At 43.4% G+C, this 22,772-nt stretch overlaps 1 protein-coding gene across 4 annotated transcripts in view; it reads left to right on the forward strand.

Annotated features, from left to right (window-relative positions):
• IGF2BP3 (insulin like growth factor 2 mRNA binding protein 3) overlaps nt 1-22,772 on the forward strand; it is a 144,156-nt gene that overhangs the window by 110,352 nt on the left and 11,032 nt on the right. For all 4 annotated transcript variants that reach the window (XM_005901257.3, XM_070369729.1, XM_070369730.1 and 1 more), the window contains 5 exons: nt 6,443-6,724; nt 10,103-10,237; nt 11,512-11,634; nt 13,775-13,910; nt 15,479-15,604. In XM_005901257.3, the coding sequence (XP_005901319.1) occupies nt 6,443-6,724; nt 10,103-10,237; nt 11,512-11,634; nt 13,775-13,910; nt 15,479-15,604 (802 nt within the window). The remainder of the gene's footprint in view (nt 1-6,442; nt 6,725-10,102; nt 10,238-11,511; nt 11,635-13,774; nt 13,911-15,478; nt 15,605-22,772) is intronic.

The following is a 22,772-nucleotide window of genomic DNA, read 5'->3' on the forward strand; positions in this document are numbered from 1 at the left end:
TCAATCTTTCCCAGCATCAGGGTCTTTTCAAATAAGCCAGTTCTTCACATCAGGTGGCCAAAGTATGGGAGTTTCAGCTTCAGCATCAGTCCTTCCAATGAATATTCAGGACTGATCTCCTTTAGGATGGACTCGTTGGATCTCCTTGCAGTCCAAGGGACTCTCAAGAGTCTTCTCCAACACCACAGTTCAAAAGCATCAATTCTTCGGCGCTCAGCTTTATTCACAGTCCAACTCTCACATCCATATATGACCACTGGAAAAACCATAGCCTTAACTAGACAGACGGACCTTTGTTGGCAAAGTAATGTCTCTCCTTTTTAATATGCTTTATAGGTTGGTAATAACTTTTCTTCCAAGGAGTAAGCATCTTTTAATTTCATGGCTGTAGTCACCATCTCAGTGATTTTGGAGCCCCCAAAAATAAGGTCTGACACTGTTTCCCCATCTATTTCCCATGAAGTGATGGGACCAGATGCCATGATCTTTGTTTTCTGAATGTTGAGTTTTAAGCCAACTTTTTCACTCTCCTCTTTCACTTTCATCAAGAGGCTCTTTAGTTCTTCTTCACTTTCTGCCATAAGAGTGGTGTCATCTACATATCTGAGGTTATTGATATTTCTCCTGGCAATCTTGATTCCAGCTTGTGCTTCCTCCAGCCCAGCGTTTCTCATGATGTACTCTGCATATAAATTAAATAAGCAGGGTGACAATATACAGCCTTGATGTACTCCTTTCCCTATTTGGAACCAGTCTGTTGTTCCATGTCCAGTTCTAACTTGCTTCCTGACATATATACAGATTTCTCAAGAGGCAGGTCAGGTGGTATTCCCATCTCTTTAAGAATTTCCCAGAGTTTGTTGTGGTCCACACAGTCAAAGACTTTGACATAGTCAATAAAGCAGAAGTAGATATTTTTCTGGAACTCTCTTGCTTTTTCCATGATCCGTCTAGTCAAGGCTATGGTTTTTCCAGTAGTCATGTATGGATGTGAGAGTTGGACTGTGAAGAAAGCTGAGCGCCAAAGAATTGATGCTTTTGAACTGTGGTGTTGGAGAAGACTCTTGAGAGTCCCTTGGACTGCAAGGAGATCCAACCAGTCCATTCTGAAGGAGATCAGCCCTGGGATTTCTTTGGAAGAAATGGTGCTAAAGCTGAAACTGCAGTGCTTTGGCCACTTCATGCGAAGAGTTGACTCATTGGAAAAGACTCTGATGCTGGGAGGGATTGGGGGCAGGAGGAGAAGGGGACGACAGAGGATGAGATGGCTGGATGGCATCACCGACTTGATGGAAGTGAGTTTGAGTGAACTCCGGGAGGTGGTGATGGACAAGACAGGGAAGCCTGGTGTGCTGCAATTCATGGGGTCGCAAAGAGTCGGACATGACTGAGCAACTGAACTGAACTGAAGGTTTTTCTAAAGATAAATTTGGCATTTTATTTTTAAAAATTGATACAGTTAACAATGCTGTGTTAATTTCTTCTGTACAACAAAGTGATTCAGTTACGCATACATATGTATGTGTGTATTATATATAATGCACTGAGTTATCTGCAGTGGCTCAGTGATGAAGAATCTGCGTACTATGCAGGAGCTGCAGGAGATGAGGGTTTGATCCATGGGCCTGGAAGATCCCCTGGAGAAGGGAATGGCAACCCACTCCAGTATTCTTGTCTGGGAAATCACATGGACAGAGGAACCTGGTGGGCTACAGTCCATTGGGTCATAAAGAGTTGGACATGACTGAAGCAACTTAGCATGTATATATATGTGTGTGTAGACACACACACATTCTTTTTTGTATTTTCCATTATGGTTTATCCCAGGACATTGAATATAGTTCCCTGTGTTATACAGTAGAACCTGTGTTGTCCAGGGATTCTTATTTCTGGTGTGTATTTTTTTGTTGTGGAATAGAAATGAAGTTTATATACTGCAGCTATTATTGCAGATCTTTTTATATCAGCCTGAAGATTTGTATAAAGTTTGTATAAAGTACACACAGAAGTGTTAGAAACAACTTGGCTGATGGCTAAGGGGAGGATGTTGACTCTTAAACTTTGAAAATTATGTAAATGGAAGATTTATTCTAAAAAAAGGAACAATAGATCAAGTAGCAAGACAAAGAAGTTTTTTGCCTTTTTTTGCCAATCAGAGATAACCAGTGTGAAATTTGACATCAAGTTCAGTAGACTTTGTCTCATGCATTACAACTTACTATTTATTATTTACAGTTGATTTTTATTGGAGTATAGTTGATTTATGATGTTGTGTTAGTTGCTGCTATACAGCAAAGTTAATCAGTTATGAGTGAGTGAGCGGAAGTCTCTCAGTCATGTCTGACTCTGCATCTGCATGGACTGTACAGTCTATGGACTTTTCCGGGCCAGAATATTGGAGTGGGTAGCCGTTCCCTTCTCCAGGGAATCTTCCCAACCCAGGGATCTAACCCAGGTCTCCTGCATTGCAGGCATCTTCTTTACCAGCTGAGCCACCAGGGAAGCCCAAGAATGCTGGAGTGGGTAGCCTATTCCTTCTCCAGTGGATCTTCCCAAGCCAGGAATCAAACCAGGGTCTCCTACATTGCAGGTGGATTCTTTGCCAGCTGAGTTAGTAGCTGGTAGCTACCAGGGAATCAGTTATGCATATACATATATCCAGTCTTTAGATTTTTTCCCATATAGGTCATCATTACAGCTTTTAAAATGCCAAAGATCATTCTGTAGAATTGTGCAGGCTGTCTTTCCGTTAGCTGTATTTATACTATTAGTAGTCTGTCTCTGGTATGGCATCCCTACCACAGTCTGTGTAGCTAGTCCTCTGGTGGGCATCTAGGTTGTTTGCAGTTTTTTGCCATTAGAACTAGTTTGGTAATGAAGTCTTTCATTGTTTCCTTAAGATGCCTCCCTGCAGTGGTATTACCAGGCTTTTGGTAATTATTGCTGAATTGTATGTCTCAACCTCTTACTCTTGGTACAAGGAGAAAATGGAATGATGTGACTTTTCAATGATGGCTAAGCCTCATTTTGTTAGGACCTACATGATACCCAGCAGTGAGATCTAGGAAGAAGGAAAAGATTTTAGACATGGAATTTATAGAGTCGAAAGACCATAAATCTGGTCGTTTATAGTTTTTCAGGTGAGGAGGCTAATGCCAAATCACAAAACAACCTTTCCAAGGTTCTTTGGCTACTTACTGTTCAAGCTGGTTTAGAATTCTAGTCTCTCATTCACTACTCAGCTCTGTATGTGTGTTCCATTGGATACATTTAACTTCTATGAGACTCTGTTCTTCTTACTCTCTAATCTTGAGATAAACTACTTATTCGTTCTCGCAAGGCCCTTTCAGTCCTACCCTGTGATCTACCCCAATAAACTTAGCAATGCGATTAAGTGCTACCAGCCAGCAGAACTGCTCATGGGTGGGAACTTCCTGGTGGTCCAGTGGTTGGGACTCTGTGCTTCCAATGCTAGAGGCCTAGCTTTGAACCCAGGGCAGCCAAAACAAAGCAAAACAAAAAATACTACTCACCATCTTCTGATTGACTGAAAATCACAGCAGAGCAATCAAGTAATGATGGGAAACAGCATTCTGAGTAATACACATGTGGGATAAACATCCTTGAGTTCTGCTGAACTGAATGCATATGTTTTGAATAATTAGATGACAATTTTTGATCAGGTATCTTGCATGTACAGTAAGGTTGGTGAAAATACTAGAATGTTTTCCCCTGAACTCAGCAGACCACTAGATAACGTAGCACGGAGAGGTTACAGTGGTAGACTTAAAATTCATCAGTGTACAGTGTTCAGTCATGAGACAGTCATTGCTGGCAGTTTATTCACTCCTGTACCTTCAGCTGTGTCCAGTTGTGGAGTGCTGTGTGGTGAGGGGTCAGGAGCCCTGGCAGCCAGCAGTGGGCATACACAGGGCAGGCTGTCTGCTCTCTGACGGGAACAACCTGAGTTTGGAGTCTCTGGGGCCCAGACGGCACTGGGTCCTGGAGCACTGTGCCGCCTGGCCTCCCGATGGAGAGTATCTTTTCTTTTCCCCTCAAAGAAATCTTAAAGCAGAACAGTGAAGTTGGGAAGTTGTAGTTATAGTTTATTCCAAGTTGAGAGTTGTTTCTCGGAACACACGTGACTGTATTTGGATACACAGAAGCATCTGGTGACTTACATGTTTATCTCTATTTATTTCCATGGAGAAGGATATCTGTCTGTCTGTATATGTCTCTTAATCAGGAAAGAAGCTAATTAACTTTTTAGTAACATGGACTGTAGCCTGCCAAGCTCCTGTGTCCATGGAATTCTCCAGGCAAGAATACTGGAGAGGGTTGCCATTTCCTTCTCCAGGGGATCTTCCTGACCCAGGGATGGAACCCACATCTCCTACATTGCAGGCTGCTTCTTGACTTTCTGAGCCACCAGGGAAGGGCTCCCCCGCCCCCAACTTCTTTTTTTAAAGTAACATTACTGACTTAATTGCACAGTCACTCACTCTCTTCTGAAGTGCTCAGTTTTAGAGTGGGGAAGGATGTTACTGTGAACTGTCACCTTTTATGTCCCAGGTCGAGTTGCGCCCTTCATTGCATGCAGCTCTCCTCTTGTCTCTGAAAGAACCTTCAGGGATAGGTTTCTCTTGGGCTTTGAAAAGCTTTATCTCATTTGTTGAAACACCTGTAATTCCAAACTTTCTGTAGTAAACGTACATCATTGATGTTAATAAAATTTCTAGCTGTTGTCTTCCCCTCACCACACAGCACTCCACAACTGGACACAGCTGAAGGTACAGCTGATCAAAAATTGTCATCTAATTATTCAAAACATATGCATTTACATAGAAATGTAAACAGGCAGACTCCTTCTATGGTGTGAGGAGCCGAGGGAAGGGGCAGTCATTGGAAGGAGGTCCTGGCGGGGCTTCTGGGACACTGGGGTGTCCTAGCTCTGAATCTGGAGATGCATGCTCACTGTGAGAAAACTCAGTGAAATGTTTGCTTAAGATTGGGTACTTTTCCATAGTTCAGTTCACTCGCTCAGTCGTATCCAACTCTTTGTGACCCCATGGACTACAGCACGCCAAGCCTCCCTGTCCGTCACCAATTCCTGAAGCCTGCTCAACCTCATGCCCATCGAGTCGGTGATGCCATCCAACCATCTCATCCTCTGTTGTCCCCTTCTCCTCCTGCCCCCAATTTTTCCCATCATCAGGATCTTTTCAAATGAGTCAGTTTTTCGCATCAGGTGGCCAAAGTTTTGGAGTTTCAGCTTCAGCATCAGTCTTTCCAATGAATATTCAGCATTGATTTCCTTTAGGATTGACTGGTCTGTTTGATCTCTGTGCTCTCCAAAGGACTCTCAAAGAGTCTTCTCCAACACCACAATTCAAAATCATCAATTCTTCGGCCCTCAGCCTTCTTTATAGTCTAACTCTCACATCCATACATGACCGCTGGAAAAACCATAGTTTTGACTGGATCCGCCTTTGTTGGCAGAGTAGTGTCTCTACTTTTTAATATGCTATTTAGGTTGGTCATAGCTTTTCTTCCAGGGAGCAAGCAAGCATCTTTTAATTGCCGTACTTTTCCATAACAAGCCTCTAAAATGGAAAAAGAAGAAGTAAAGCCCCTCTCGAAGTCGATGCGTGGGTACACGGATGGATGGGTGACAGGGAGGAGGGTTTTCGCTCTTCCCTCTGGTCCACCGCCACCCCGTCTCCCTGCCTCAAATCACACCATAAACTCCGCAAGGTCGTGGATTGCTTTTTCCCCTCAAGAACAGGCTCATAATAGGTATCGAGTGATTTTATAGTGGTAAGTAACATGAGTATTAAATTCTACTTCCTCCAGTGAGTGGCTCAGAGATTTTTGTCCTTTGATTCTGAAAGTGCTTTAAATATTTGTTTTTAAGTCGTTAAAGCAAGGGAGGTGTGTATTGTCACATCTTTTCTATTCTGATTTGGAAAGACTAGCCAGAAGGAGAGCCCCCTCTTCTGACCTGTGGGGGTCCTCATATGCTGTTATTGACTTAATGGTGAATAGCTTAGTAAGTGTTTTTTGTTTGCTTGGGTTTTTTCTGGCCACACTGTATCTTCTGGGATCTTACTTGCCCGCCCAGGGATTGAACCCAGATCTCAGCAGTGAGCACACCAAGTCCTAACCACGGGACTGCCAGGGAAGTCCCCAGTTAAGAGTTTGACAGAATGTTTTTTTTCCACTTTACTGGTAAATGACTAATATGTTCCCTTGGAAACCTATTTTCCCCGTATGTCTTTCAAAGGGAATGTGGGCGGGGAGTATTAGGTGTGTTCTGGATTTGCTATCTGTTCAGGGGCTTTATTCATGAGCTTTACAGCCAGGAATCCTGAGTGGAAGAGGTGGTATTGCTGTTACTCAGCCTGATTGCTGTTCCCACCCCCTGCTCCTTGTTGACTTTCAGAGCTTTAGACAAGCTGAATGGGTTCCAGCTGGAGAACTTCACACTGAGAGTGGCCTACATCCCCGATGAGATGGCGGCCCAGCAGAGCCCCTCCCAGCAGCCCCGTGGCCGGCGTGGGTTTGGGCAGAGGGGCTCCTCAAGGCAGGGGTCTCCAGGGTCAGTGTCCAAGCAGAAGCCGTGCGACTTGCCTCTGCGCCTGCTGGTTCCCACCCAGTTCGTTGGAGCCATTATAGGAAAAGAAGGCGCCACCATTCGGAATATCACCAAACAGACCCAGTCTAAGTGAGTATTTCCTGGGGTACGGTGGGTGTTTGAATCTTCATAACAGGGTATGTTGCTTGCTACTTCATGTCCTCCTGACATGGTTATGATCCCTTCTTGTATGCTACTTGGGAATCTGGAAAAACCTTGTGATTTGATATCTTTAGTGCTCATTTTATAAAAACCTGGGGCTGAACCTTAATCTCAAAGAGAACTTTAGATTTTCACACATGAATGGAAAACAGATGATACTCCTGATGGGGGAGGCCCTGACCTCTAGGTGGTTCTCTGCTCCCCCCACCTCCTCCCCAACCTCCACTGGTACCTGCCTTCTGTGCTTTTAGAAGTAATTTTCTGGGTCCAACACAGAAGAGTTTTTCAGTTTTGCTTTAGTTCAATGAAGAATAATTCAGTTTATGATCTGTAGTTATCCTGTGTTTAAGCCATGTAGTCAGGATGGTTCTTTCTTTAGGATGTTGTTTGATAGTTTTAATTTGCAGATTTTGGGAATTAGAAGATTCTCCATCAAATACTGGAGCTAACTTTTTAGGAGTAGAAAGCAGGAGCTATTTGTTTTTATTTACCACTGTAGTCCCAACACTGGGCCTGTTGATGGCTCTCATTTTTGTCAAATGAGTGAAATAACTGCACGTGAATTATGTTTAATTCTGTTAAAGTATATCTAAGGCACTGTCTCAGTTTTGGAGCTCCAGTGATTATATGTTCGTGGTTTTGCTTTAATAACCATCCTGTGATGCTGTATGTGACGAATTTGACCCAAAGCAACTTGATGATGAACTCTGTCCTTGCCCTTCGTTGTGTAAATTGCTACCAGGTACATCTCTGGGACAGTTGCCACCATATTTCCTGAAGAACTGTGGGTGTACCAGAGAGAAGAGGGAGTGTGTACACACCTCTCGAGTCATTCTATACAGAAGAGCAGGGAGATGGCCTTGGGCCAGCTACAGGGATGGCTGTGGATCATTTTGCTTTTTAAATTTAGTGAGAAAAATTATTTTGTGTGGTCCAAGGAGTTAAGCAGAGTCTTTTTCAGAAAGTACACCTCTGGTGCTGTGTTTGTTCCAACAGGCTTAAGAGGTTGTCCACGCTGATCCCAGGCCCCATGCCAGCCTTCAGGTGGCGGGCCCGTTTCTGATGTAGAAGCAAAGCGAACCTTGTCTGGCGGTGGTCATGCGCTCACTCCCCCGGAGGAGTGGCGCCTGGCCCTGCCTCGCCACACTTGGGAGTGGGGCAGATGCAGAGTGCTGGCTACCTTTGTGCAAAGTCAGTGGCCTTGACTTCATCATGTTAGAGGGCAGGGACGCCACCTGAACCATAGCCCAGTCAGTTTCCATCTCAGATTTGCCTCATTTTAATACAAGAGCTTCTCTTTAATTCCCTTATCAAGAGCGTCTCTCTTGCGTTGATTCCGTTACCTGCAGAAACTATTCGGTCGTTTCCCTTCCTCATCACATGGCAGATGAAAGTTGTTCCTTTTAAAGCTGCTCATTTCCTTGTCAGAGAAAAGAGCTTCTGTGATTTAAATGAAACTGTTTTATTTAAGCAGGAAGATGGAGGATGGAGAGGGAAGGGAAGCGATAGTTGTATTCGATGATTCGTTTGCAGCTCTGCCAACAGATTTAATTAACTCTTGCCATTGAAACTAGTCATTATCAGATGCTCTGCTTCTGGAATAGCCTCACAGGGCTGCCCTAATCTGTAAAGCAACATTCCTTACTCTCAGAGGATCAGAGTTTAGTAATCCTTAGCACAGTGAGCAGGTGCAAATAAACCGGAGGAGGGAGATGAGCACTTCAGCTACTGGAAGAGAAGCAGTACTTAGAGTGATCGGAGGTGGAAACCAGTGACTGGAGAGGGTTCCTGAGATCAGAGCTGTTACATGAGATACTCTTTTTATTGGTTATTTCTAGATATTCCTTATTTGTTTCACTTCTACATTGCCCTTATTTTTAGCTATAGGTTTTAATTCTGAGATAAATCTTGGGTTTTCCATTAGGCATTTGGGAAAATGAAATCCAAGCCTTGATTTTATTGGCAAAATGTAGTGGTCATTCAATAAAAGAGTTAATCCCTGTCTAACCCCCAAGGTGACCACTGTTGAGCTGGGAATATGTCTTTATAAGACTTGTTCCTCGTATCTACTAACACATGTAACTTTAAAAGGGAATTCATATCATGGTGTGTAGTGTGTTGTTTTTTCACATAAGATCAAGGACCTTTTGCTTTGTTGGCATCTGTAATGTTACCACATTTATGAACAGCTGTGTGATACGGATATGTTATTTAACCGTTTCTTCCTGATTGGTATTTCCAAGATAGTTCAGTTTTCCTTCTATTACAAACAGCGCAGCGGTGCACGTGCTCGCACCAGTGGCTTCCCCCCATGGTGATGTTTTCCCCAGCAGACATCTGTCGGTGTTTGGAGACAGTTTCGGTTGTCACACCTAGATGGGGGCGGGGGTGCTACTGGTGTCTACGGGGCAGAAGCCAGAGATGTTCAACATCCTGCAACGCACAGACTGGCTTCCACACCAAAGAACTAGTCTGACCCCAAATGCCGATACTGCCGGAGGGTGAGAAACACCACTCTTAGCCCACGTGTGAGACTGCATCTGTAGGAGATATTACAAGAAGTAGAATTCTTGGGTCAAAAGATCATAAGCAGTCCAGCAGATTGTTGTGTACTCTGCACCACGCCAGAGATGTGCGTGTCCCGGATATCCATCCTCTTGCCAGTACTGAATTGCATCTGTGCAGGTCTGGCAGAGAACGGCACCTTGTCATAAGGACCAGTGAGATTGAAGATCATGGCGTGTTTAGCGGCCATTTGCCTTTTTTGGTAAAGAACCGCCGCCCTCTCTTTGGGTTCCACTCCTGTCCCTGTTTGTTGTGGACTTTGCCCTGATCGGGAAGGCAGCATGGAGAAAGAACCCGGCAAGAGGAGACCGGGGAGTGAAATCCCACTGTGACGGGCGGTGGCCACGCTGCGTCAGTGGAGTCAGCAACCCCCGACTTGCAGGGTTCCAGCTCCAGTCCACTTGGCTTGTGTTCCAGGCTCCCTTGTTTTTTGAGTGGAAGAAAGCCTTTTGTTTGAACCCAGACACTTGGGTGTGAGATGTTTGACCTGTGGCACTTAAAATTAAGTACGTGCAGCTAGGGCAGAATAAGGAGATGCCCCTGCATGAGCAGAGAGAGGGGAATATTCTTGGAATTAACATTGGCCTCATCCATGATGACAGCTTATCAAGACTTGCTTTTGAGGAAAGTGAGTCACCCACTCTGCCCAGAAGTGCTGTGACTTTATAGGTGGTGATGACAGAGTGTTGTGAATACATGCTTACAGCTCTTGTTTCCCTCTCCCCTTGTGCCCACCCTAAGAATTGATGTCCATCGGAAGGAGAATGCAGGTGCCGCTGAGAAGTCAATTACTATCCTCTCTACCCCTGAGGGCACCTCTGCAGCTTGTAAATCTATTCTGGAGATTATGCATAAAGAAGCTCAAGATATAAAATTGTGAGTAAGGAGGATTAACTGGTGGGGAGGTTGATATTTATGTGGTCTTATTTTGGGGATTCTTTGACATAATTTTTGGGAATTGCCAGCAGACAAAGGGAAACGCTGTCCCGAAGAGCGACAGAGGGTTGGCACTGCTGTTTTGGTGGTTATAGAGCGTAAGTCTTTTAAACGCTTCGTTTTCATTCATGTTTGGCTATGTTGCGAGTGGTGTTAATGTGAAAGGTCCAGCTGTAAAAAGAAGGCAATTGGGGTCATAGGAAGCTCACCTACGGTCCAAGAAGCATCCCTGGGATTTACCCAAAGCAGGGACCCCAAACCCTCACTCCTATACTTGGAGCTCGTTGGAGCTCGGCCTGCGTCTGCCAGCCGGGAGCAGGGAGAACGGAGCTGGGAAGTCCCCAGTCTTGTGTCGTGGGAAACTGGATGTTGATTTAGGTGTTTCCAGTTGAAGCTCTAAATCTCTTGTTCGTGGGAGCCTTGAGCAGAGGCTGGTTCTCTGCTGCCTGAGGCATCTAGCACAGGGGTGTGCTGAAGGGAGGGTCCAGAGGAGGACGCTGGTCCTGGCCTGGGGGCCTAACGACCGGCATTTAATTGGAGGGACCTTTGAAGTACATTACATATATTTTAATTAGAAGGTGTTATATGTTGCTTTGTTATAAGATTAAAATTCCTTTTTAGAATAGAGAAAAGTGAAGGAAAAGCCCACCACTTAGATGACCCCAATGACATGTTGACACAGTGCTATGTCCCTGACTTGGAAAGTCAGAAAGGTGTAAAGTGCAAAGTGAAAGCCCCCTCTCTTACTCTTAGACTCTTCCCTCCAAAGTGTAGCCCTGTTGAGTTTCTTCTGTCTCCCTCTATAAATCATGCGTTTTGTCTCCAGGTGGGTATTTAAACATTATTCTAAAACTGTCCTGTTCCGTGATGTACGCGGTGTTCTGGTATTGGGGGTCTCAGAATATGAGTTTGAGTGAGGCGTTTTTAAAGAGCTACGAGAATCCATTATTGGAAGACATTCCCTGAGATGAGTAAAAGAAGACTTTTAAAAATTCACTCCTATCCAAATACTTGCCAGTGTTTTTCGTCCCCCTCTCTTCATGCTTTGCTAGAATGTGGGCTAATGGTCAGCAAGCTTTACAGTGTACCTGGCAGAATGCTTCCCCTACGGAAGGCAGGAAGTCAATGTTTAATGAATGAATATTGTCCTTTTACCCTAGAATAGGTATACTTACTCTGATTTGATGGCCTTTTTATTTTATTTTTCTTTACAGCACAGAAGAGATTCCTTTGAAGATTTTAGCCCATAATAATTTTGTAGGACGTCTCATTGGTAAGGAAGGACGGAATCTTAAAAAAATTGAGCAGGACACTGACACTAAAATCACAATATCTCCGTAAGTGCCCCCTTGCTTTCTTTTGAATTAGAAAACTTTCAAAAATGCCATTTCCGAGCCATAGGTTATGTATTAAGCGGATTACAACTCTTGGAGCTGGCCTGTCCCACCCTGCTTATACTTCAGTTCTCAAACCCATTCTGTCCTGCCTGCTGTCTGTCTGTCACCCACGGTGAAAGCGTCCTCTGTTCCCACTACAAAGGCAGGACATGCTAATACCCAACATGTGTATTTCCTCACTGAAGTCTTACTGGGGTTTTCTGGCATCTGCTCTGAAAGCCGGAATGTATAACCCTGCATATTATCCATCACTGTATAACAGATTACCCCAACATTGGCCACTAAAAACAAGGGCAAACATTTCTTGCTCACCTGGTTTCTGTGGAGCAGGCATTCAGGAGCACAGCATGACTGGGTAGTCCTGCTTTGGGGGTCTCTTGATGTTGCTGCCAAGCTGATGGCTGCTCTTAGAATGTGGCCTCAGCTCAGCGCCTCCACAGGGCTGTGTGGGGGCATCTTCAAGTCACAGCAGCTCTCTTCCCTCACAGTGAACAACCTAAGAGACAGCAAGATGGAAGCAGCTGTGTCTTCTGTAACATAGTCTCAGAAGTCACTCTCTTGACCATTTTTTCTATGGTTGTTGACGCAAGTCAGCTTCAGTCAGTGTGGGAGGTCGGTCACTGGGGAGTGGGGATCTTGGAGGCTGGTTCCCATGCGTACAGTCCATGAATGCTCTGAAATTACATGGAAAGGCCTTTCTCTTCTGAGGGTGACTTATTTCCTTCAGGGCACCCTAAAAAGTTGAGGGGAGAGAGACTGACGAACTAATGAAGAATAGTAGAGAAAGACTGGGGCAGTATGTTCAAGGAGCAGGGAGTTTTCGTAGAAGTGGGGGTGGAACGGAAGGGGGAGAGTCCCGGTTGATGGGAAAGGAAAAACTGCAGAACAGTAAAAAGAACAAGTGATCCTACCCTGTCTTGAATTTTATGCTCAGAAAGGGGAAGGTTTTAAGAGGAGAAAAAATACATCATAAAGGCTATTCTGGAAGCAGCTCTTTTAAAAGCTGTAATAGAAAATGCTTTTCAGGGGAGAGTGGGTTGAGCCTGAAGAGGAGACATAACTTGTTTACGGGGTCTGAGACGAAGCATCTTCATTGTGTAGATGTTTATATTTTAACAAGTATGGGAAGAAGTGAACGAATAACATCCCATTCATCTGGCTCATGTTTAGCTTGAGACACTTTGCTAGTAGTGAAAATGAGAGTTTTAACCCTACGAATATGAAAGGAAACTGTCCCAATATTCTATATCCTTTCCATCCGTTGCCTGAGTCTTGTTTCCATGGTAAGTACCTCCCGTGGGTTTCCCTTCAAGGCTGTTGAATGGCTGAGACTTAGATGGTCCCAGTGTCATCTGAGTGGATTTTGACACTTCTGCAGGAGCTGAAACAGCAGGGAGTTTCTGAATATTGCTGTTACATCTTAGCTTTTTAGTTGTCTAAATGATCATCAAGGGACTATGTTTTAAATTCAGTCAAAATGGATTGATATGTATTATTTCCTCAAGCCTATGTCAATCTAAATTCTAAAATTAGCAACAAAAATAAGCTTAGACATATGAATTCTAGGTGCCATTCTGGAATATTTTCTTGCTTATCCCTTGCTTGGTGACCCAAAAAATGCAGTTGCACGACAAGGCCAATTACACCCCAAATTGGTCAGTGCAGACTAGAAATGCACTTATTAAAGGTTATATTCATCTGGTTCTTGGGTTCCACTAAAACTATAAGTTCCTCTGGATCATTTTCTTTACATTTCACTGTTCAGTTGTGAAAAAAGCTCACCATAAGTGGTCAAGAAGTATAATTTGTTTAAAACATGGACTTAATTGAACTGCATACACCCAGAGATACTTATTGAGAAGGTGGGAGGGGCAGTATTTTCTATTCTCCTGCAGCTTTACAATTCTTGTATTCACAACTTTTGGGGCTTACTCATTTTTCATGATGTCTAACCACCTACTTTTACACATTGCCAGCCTCCACAGTTGGGTTTGAATTGCCATCTGTGGTTGAACTATTATTAACTGTCTCCCTCCTATAATTTCCGGTCTTTTTCTTGCCTCTCTGTTTCAATCTGCAGATTGCAGGAGCTGACACTGTACAATCCGGAGCGCACCATTACGGTGAAAGGCAACGTGGAAACATGTGCCAAAGCTGAGGAAGAGATAATGAAGAAAATCAGGGAGTCTTACGAAAACGATATTGCTTCTATGAATGTTAGTTTTCTTATGAAGGAAATGTCTTTGTTTTGATGAACAGTTCAAAGATGTTTTCAGTTGCCTTAACATTGGTTTCTTTAATGGCGTCATTGTTAGATGTGGTTTCTAATGGACTTTGAGCACCAGGGTGAGTGCCCTGGGATAGTTGGGCAGACACAGACTTGGACCTCAGGCTTGGCCATCTTTTGTGATTTTAGCCAACTTTGCGCCTTAGCTTCCTTACTTGTGAGGTAAGGCTAATGCCTCCCTAAAAAAGGCTAATCTCTCCCATACAGTGTGAATTTGAGGGAGATTGTAGTATTATAGGAATGTGGGCTTTAGAGTGTGTGAACTGGTTTGAATCTTAGCTCAACCATTTATTAGCTGTAGCTTTATTCTCATAGATGACATACTTGGTCTCTCGGAGCACCAGTTTCCTCATCTGTAACATGGGGCTACTGCCTACATTGCATGCTTATTAGGATTATAATAGATACAGTGCATATATAAAAAACTACTGTTATGAAGATAAATTTAAAACCTAGTTACTTGTAAACCTTGATAAAAGAATTTCAAATGATAAAACAATTTGTGTAGCACAGGTAAGGTAATTAAAGTGCATTGCTGCCGTGTCATAATGGATGGAATGGTATGGAAAATGTAGCATTTCAAAAGTCCATCTTGAATTTTCAAGTAAATGATTGAAAAAAGAAAAGTTCCTGTTGGGCCTGCCATCTGAAACATTATACCTGAAAGAAGGGAAAGTGTAAAAATGGTACTGCCGTTGTGAGAAGTGCCTTAAATGCTAATCATTTTACCCCCACATGACTGCCTCCCTACCTTCACATGATCACTGCTCATCCAGATGTGTCAGGGTCACTTGGGAGTAAATCCAAACCCACACAGGCCTTGTAAAAACACGCTTGAGGATGCTCAAGTCTGAACTCTGCAGTCTCCACCTTATTTTCTCAGCCCTTGGCAAATGAAACCAAAACCAAATCCCATTTCTGGCTCCTGGATCTGTTCCAAAGATAGGTTTATCTGAAGGGACAGGAGGATGGAACCTGATTCCCAAAGGGCTTGGTTTTGTTTTAGGTCTATAGACTCAGGACCACCAAATTTTTTTCATGGAGTAAAGATCTCTTAATATCTGTTATCTGTTCTGCTTTTTAATGAACATATCTTGTTTGCTTGCTTCTTCAATTCATGTAGGATACTCAGTCTCTTTACTGTGTGCCCAGAGCGTACAGATAACATGTATGTCTGAGCACTGAGAGCTCCTCGTAAAGGCAAGGAAGGCTGTGTTCCCTGCTTGGAGAAACCTAGTGTGCCTTCAGATCAAAGAGGAGGCAGACAGCACATGGAGTTGAAAATAGCAAGAATTATGTGCAGACATAACCTGTAACCCAAAGAATAATCACATGGAACATCTGCTTTGTTTTAAAATTTAACTCACAAAATGATTTTTTTCTTTACTTGACAAGAGGTCACAATCTGGATATTATCACATATAAATGCTCACTTGTACTTGATCTTGTAATTGTAAAATGAAGGGACTTTTTTTTTTTTTTTTTTAACCATTGCAGCTGCAAGCACATCTAATTCCTGGATTAAATCTGAATGCCTTGGGTCTGTTCCCACCCACATCTGGGATGCCACCTCCCACCTCAGGGCCCCCATCAGCTATAACTCCTCCTTACCCACAGTTTGAGGTAAGACAGTGTGTCCTGCCTTTCCTTATGGTTGGGGGTGTGGCGTCAAGGGACACGGTCAGACTCTGTTGCCCTCAAGTGGTGTGAATTAAGTGCTAATTGGGGGAAATCTTAAGGTGAAGCCTGACCCCTGTGGGACCACTCGTCAGCTTGGATCTGGCTTTCCGGCTCTTGTCACTGGGACCTCCTTCTCTTTGTAGACGTACATGAGTTATTTCCTTTGACGTTTCTTGGGTGGCAGGGTTGTCAACATGTGTTTTCAGATATCAAAAGAAAAATCTGAGACTCTGGGGAAGGGGAAAGGTTTCTTATTTTTAAATGTAAAGGAGAGGATTTTGAATAGGCTTCCTTCATCCTGAACATTTTCCATTCTCCGTGCTGTACTTTATTAAGTGGTGAGCTCAGATCGTCTTGCCCACAAATCTGCTGTGTATGTGTGTTTGTGTGCAGACATTAAACAGCTTTTATTTGTTTTGTGAACAGGTGTGTCCTTAGGAAATAATTGTGTTAAGAAATTGTAATTTTTTATTTGCTTTTTAAGAGTAGCATTTTCCCTGAGGTTAGAAATAGGAGGCCAGTGATAGCATGAAAATAAGCACAGCCTAGCAGACACTGTATACAAGAATTTTTTTGGAAAGAAGTTCTCAGTTCAGTTGCATTATCAATAATAATTTAAGACAATCATGTGAAATAAAATTAACATTCTAGGATCTTCCTTCTTGAATTCGCTTTTCTATCTCTTTCTTCCTATTTGACTTGCTTATGATATAAAGTTGTGAGTGGTACCTGCTACACCAAACTGAGGGAGGTGTTCAGGGAAAAGGTGGGGGCTCTGTTCTGTTAGTGCTTGGAGCACTTGTAGAATAAAAAGCCACTGGATTCTGCAAAGAACACGGGTTATGAGACTGATCATATTTTATCCCTGTAAGAATGTGAATTTCCTTTGCCTGTCCTTGAAGCCACCCAGCTGTTGGGTGTGCTTATTAGCTTTTGCTCTGGCCTTGTAGTGTGTGTCTTTCTGCCATTGCTGTTGGCGACATTTGCATCTTCCCCTGCTGCTCACCTGCCACTTCAAACCTCTTTGGGCCTAGAAACCATGTAACAAAGCTCCTTAATCTAAATATAGGTATCAGAATTTCATATCATGTGTGAATAGACTTGATTCTAAAGCTTTGTGGGGCTTCCCAGGTTAAACTAGTGGTAAAGAACCCACTTGCCAAAGCAAAAGATTTTAAAAAACACGAGTTTGATCCCTGGGTCAGGAAGGTCCCATGGAGGAGGGCAACCCACCCCAGTATTCTTGCCTGGGAAATCCCATGGACAGAGGAGTCTGGCTTGGTGTCCCACAGGGTTGGACACAACAGAAAACTTAGCACGCACACCCACAAAGCTTTGTACCACAGCTAAAAGTGATGTGAAGTGGCTAATGTGTTTGTAACTTGGTGCTAAAGGGGATGGGTGGAAAGAAAGCGAGCCCTGGAGGGAGGCCCTGGGCCCCACCATCTCTCTCACTGTAGGTCAGTCTCCTCTTTGCTCTAGGCTTCTTTGCTCATTCACACAGTGAAGAAACTGAGCTAGGTGAATGATCTCTAAGAACTCTTCTTTCCAGCAGTTTTAATTTTTACAGAATTTGAAATTGTTTCTTACAAATTGAAGGTTTGCAGCAATCTGCATTGAGCAAATGTATTAGTAACCATGTTTCCCATAGCATTATTTTTAATCAGGTATGTACAGTTTGACATAATGCTGTTGTACACTTAATAGGCAACAGTGTAGTAGAAACTTATAGGCACGGGGAAACAAAAAAATGTGTGCGAATTCACTTTATTCTGATACTCCATCTAATGCAGTGGTCTGACACTGAATCTGCAGCGTCTCTGGGGTATGCCTGTATTTAAAAACTGGGTTAGAGAATTAAAGGTCGGTAGGTGCTTGCTCTCGGCACTTGACAACACTCCTGCATTACTGTTCTGTAGACATTCTCACCGAGAAGTCAGGTTACTCACAAAGATAGTCTCTTTATCCTCAGTGCCTGTAGGTTAGTAGCAAATCTCTGTGTTTACTTTATACATTGCCTGGCAAGGAGTAGGTATTGATGACTAAATCGTTCAAAGACTATTTTTATGCGCTTCTTCCTCTTTTAGAATTGTTTCATTTTTCTGCTCATGTTTTCTCACTTCTGCTTTGTAACATGAAGTAGAATTTGATGCATCTCGTCTTTGGATAAATTCCTTGTCTCTGTTCTGTTCCAAAACTTTGCCCGTCCCTCCCCCTAAAACGTACTCTTCTTCCTGAACCTGCCAGGTTGGTGTTTCCAATAGAGCCAAAGAGTTGGTTCTTCCAGCAGACAAAAAGTCTCTAGTTCCTGCCTAGCAGCTGGCTCATGCAGTACTTAATTGGCAGACTTCGAGTTTATAAATGACAAGAAATGCTCCTTTCAGAGATGCTCAAACAGTAGGGAAGAGGCAGTTGGCAGCTAGTGAGCAGAGGAGGAGCTGGAATTGGCATCACACACAACAGCACCCATAGCTGGATGGTTTGGCAGCTTGCGCTGGGGTTGGCAGAAGTTAGCTCAAGAGCTGTTGTCTCCATCATTTTGATAGTGCCTTTGGAGTCTTCCCAAGCCTCTAGAACAACAGTGTAATCTTAAAATTGCTAACTTTCTGCTTATGGAAGAGACAAGAAAGGTGAACACTTTCTTGGGTCTTATCTACTTTGAAGTGGTCTTTAAGAAGCAAAACTATAATTTGAAAGGGACTGTTAGATCAAATGACTTGCATGGAGTCTTAGACCTCCTCTTTAGGATGTCTTATGGTGGGTGTGACTCATATGCTAGTAAACAATCTCAAAGTAAATAACTCATTGCATATATTATCTCTAAGAGGTCTTGTACTTAGTATATGGAGAAACTTTCTTTGCCTTTTTAAAAAAAGACTTAAATATGCTGTTCAGGTCATGAAGTTGAGTAAACTCAATTCCAGTTCCAGGCCATAATCCAGTAAAACGCAACAAACAAAACAAAAAACCCCCAGGAGTATGTATCTTACAAGCCAAAGGGAGATGCTGGCATCCTTCCAGGTTCCTGGAGGCTGATCTTGTTGGCTGGCATGCTTGTCTCCGTGCCTTTGTGATGTCTTAGATTCTGTTCCCCACAAAGTAAATACACTTAACTTTACTGTTTGCTCATTCTTGTATCTCCTCATGATAGATGATTAGAAATTACTCATTGGCAGACTTCACCAGTTAAGCAAACTTTCAGTTGAGCAGCTTTGTTCTTCTGTTATTTCAAGCTATAGCACAGAGGCTGCCAAGAACTCCAGAGGAAGTGCTGCCAATAGGCATCTGGCAGAAATCCACTGGGAAGCGGCTTGTGGCCTGAGTATCATTCACCTCTGAGGGTTTAGGAAGAAGGGTTCAGGGTAACGCAGGTGAACATTAACTTCCATGTGAAGAATGTGGAACATGAAAAGGTAAAGCTGATGAATCTTCTCAAAACCACCTCAGTCTTAAATTCACAGGTGAAAGAGACTTGTCATAACCCATTGTTATGGCTTCTGAACTTTATAAGTAAAAACTATTTGCTTATTTGGGTGTCCTAACCTGAAAGCTTGGAGAAGGCAATGGCACCCCACTCCAGTACTCTTGCCTGGAAAATCCCATGGACGGAGGAGCCTGGTAGGCTGCAGTCCATGGGGTCGCTAAGAGTCGAACACGACTGAGCGACTTCACTTTCACTTTTCACTTTCATGCATCGGAGAAGGAAATGGCAACCCACTCCAGTGTTCTTGCCTGGAGAATCCCAGGGACGGGGAGCCTGATGGGCTGCCGTCTATGGGGTTGCACAGAGTAGGACACGACTGAAGCAACTTAGCAGCAGCAGCAACCTGAAAGCTGAGCGCTGAAGAATTGATGCTTTTGAACTGTGGTGTTGGAGAAGACTCTTGAGAGTCCCTTGGACTTCGAGGAGATCCAACCAGTCCATCCTAAAGGAGATCAGTCCTGGGTGTTCATTGGAAGGACTGATGCTGAAGCTGAAACTCCAATACTTTGGTCATCTCATGCGAAGAGTTGACTCACTGGAAAAGACCCTGATGCTGGGAGGGATTGGGGGCAGGAGGAGAAGCTGACGACAGAGGATGAGATGGCTGGATGGCATCACTGACTCGATACACATGAGTTTGGGTGGACTCCGGGAGTTGGTGATGGACAGGGAGGCCTGGCGTGCTGCAATTCATGGGTTCACAAAGAGTCAGACACGACTGAGCAACTGAACTGAACCTGAAAGCATGGCTTACCATGCAGAGTCCCATATAAGACTGGGCTGGTTTAATGACTGTCCGGTAGACAGGACGTTTATGTGAGGTGCCTTATACTCCTCGAGGAAATTCTGCTTGGGAGGTAATTTATGGTCAGGGATGTGCTTGTTGGATTTGGAACTGGACAGAGGGATCTGGGGAGCATTCAGAAAAGTCTTCATCAGGCTGCAGACATCTGATGAATCACTTTCTCATTAAGGTGCCATTGTCAAGAGCACAAACCACAGTCCCTGAGTCTGGGGCACTGCCTCCTGGCATGCTTCCTTCACTTCCTGCTAACCTGCCTTGTAGATTTCTGTTACTTCTGCTTTCATCCCAGCGTGGAACATTTTTGTCTGCATAGCAATGCTTTCTTCATGACTTTGCCCTTCTTTCTGCTTGGTCCTTTCAGTCCTTGTCTCTTCACCGCCGTTCCTTTCCCACAGCTTCTCAACTTAATCTATGTATTCATTCATCATCGCCTACCTCATTCCCACCTCCCCAAAGTCAGTGAAACAAAAGCACCTGTAGCCTCTCACCCATCACTGTATGGAAGGATGATTGCTTTGTTCAGCTTTTGAGATGACAGTAGTTATGCCTGTGGGTTTTTCTCGTAGCTGTGGTGGTCAGTGTGTTTCTTCTAGGCTGAGATGCTCAGGCTGTACTCTGAGGTTTGGGGACTTTTGGTCTGATGGTCCTGGTACTTCAGGCTGCTAAGAACATTCAGAAGTTACGCTCTGGGGTCAGTCCCAGGAAAACTAGTTTTTACTAAACAAATAGCTTTTCTCTTAAAGATATGATAAATCATGCTATTAATTTTTTTCTTAGTTTTAATTAATTGCTAAGAAGCATAGAGCCACATTTGTAGAACAGCAGCATTTCTGATTCTCTTTTCTGTTCCCTGCTCTTATTTCTTCACTTCCTTTGTCTTTCTAAATCTTTATTTTGTAAGCAGTATAAAGTATTCCTGGAACATGGCCCAGAAAGCAAATAATTACAATAGTCATGGCAAAATACAGTGGGGCAGATTTTGGCAAGTTACATGATAGATTTAGTCTGATTCTTAGGAAAGTCTTAAAAAAAAAACAAAGGTTTTATTACTGCCAGACCCCTGACTCCTCACTACCCCCCTTAAAAAAAGTGTACTCAGAAGAACATTACATGGATGTTCTTAGCGAGACAAAATAGATCCTATCTTTACTTTAGAAGAGCTTCCCTTGTGGCTCAGCTGGTAAAGAATCTGCCTGCAATGTGGGAGGCCTGGGTTTGATCCCTGGGTTGGGAAGATCCCCTGGAGAAGGGAAAGGCTACCCACTCCAGTATTCTGGCCTAGAGAATTCCATGAACATCCATGGGGTCGCAAAAAAGTCAGACACGACTGAGCAACTTTCACTTTACTTTAGAAAATTGGTTAATATAAGGACCGGAATGACAAAATAAATTGATATTAACATGGAGCCCAGTTTATAGGCAATGTCATCATTAATTCAGTTCTATCCAGTTACTAAGAAAGGCCTTAAATTGTCCCTCTGGAATAAATGAGTTGTGTGCTGTCTTCAGCTGTGTCTGACTCTTTGCAACCCCGTGGACCGTAGCCCACTGGGCTCCTCTGTCTATGGAATTTTCCCAGCAAGAATTCTGGAATGGGTTGCCACTTCCTTCTCCAAGGGATCTTCCTGACCCAGGGATCGAACCCATGCCTTTTGCATCTCCTGCACCGACAGGTGGGTTTTTTACCCCTGCGCCATCTGGGAAGCCCCTGGAATGGACAGTTTATGGTAACTGCATAACGCCCTGGCAGCCTGTGACGTATGGTGCTTCCCAGAAAGAGGCATTGTTCATATGACTCAGAAATACTGAAGGGTGGACTAATTTTATTTTTTGTTCTTCCCTGATGAATAGCAGTAAAAGTTGGTTTGGCCAGGCTGTGCAGGACAGGCCTCTTCCAGAGATCTCTACAGGCAAGAGTTCAGTGGAAGGCAAAACCTCTTCTGGTTTGTGTGTTCTAAGAATGCTTACCGAGCCCCCGGGGAGACTTCATTAGGCTGACAGCTGTATGAAGACCTGCAGTGTTACAGCATCCTGGGAAGCATAGGAAATACCAAGTTGTGAAGAATATAGTGTGCGCACATCTATTTATACTGACGCTGAAGAAACAAAAGTGTCGGGATCAGAGAAAAGTACAATGGCTTTTGTCAAGAATACTTTCTAGAGTTGAATTTTAGGTTAACTTGGATAGGAACTGAAGGGGCACATGGTGCAGGGGTGGTTAACAGAAAAAGGAAGAGGCTTAGAAGAGCAGAGTTCCGATTTTTCTGTGTAGGAAACAAGACATCGGGTCTAGAATCACACGCTTTAATTTTCTGTACATGGGAAAGGCATGTTTTAAACCAAAATGACTTCCCTCTGTCTTTTACACATTTATTGACTGTAAGATAATTAGCGTGAGAGTTTAGAAATACAAACTTTAAATGTTCATGCTGCAATCCAGCATTTTTATTACATAAAATCTTAGAAGTATTTGTACATGGGCACAAGATTTATGTTGAAAGACCTGACTCTAGTGTTAGACTAATTAATGAGAAACTGGAAACCGTACTTTCTTGAAGTGTTCCCAAAAAAGTCCTCAGATACAACAATATAACTGTCAGGGAAAGATACAGGAATTGGGTTTTTTGGGGATCAACTTTTCTGTGATGTGCTTATTTTATTCTCATAATCCTTAAAAGTTTCAGTTGAAAGTGTCTTACAGATGCTTCAGATGGATGTATGCAGATGAGACAACAAAGCTGTTGATTTCTTTTCCTTGGTCCAGTAGAGCATCTTTCCTTTGTGACTCAACTAAACTTTTTTTGGGGGGGTGGTGAATTTTT

This window comes from Bos mutus, chromosome 4 (assembly GCF_027580195.1).
Source record: "Bos mutus isolate GX-2022 chromosome 4, NWIPB_WYAK_1.1, whole genome shotgun sequence".
In the NCBI taxonomy this organism is placed as follows: Eukaryota; Metazoa; Chordata; class Mammalia; order Artiodactyla; family Bovidae; genus Bos; species Bos mutus.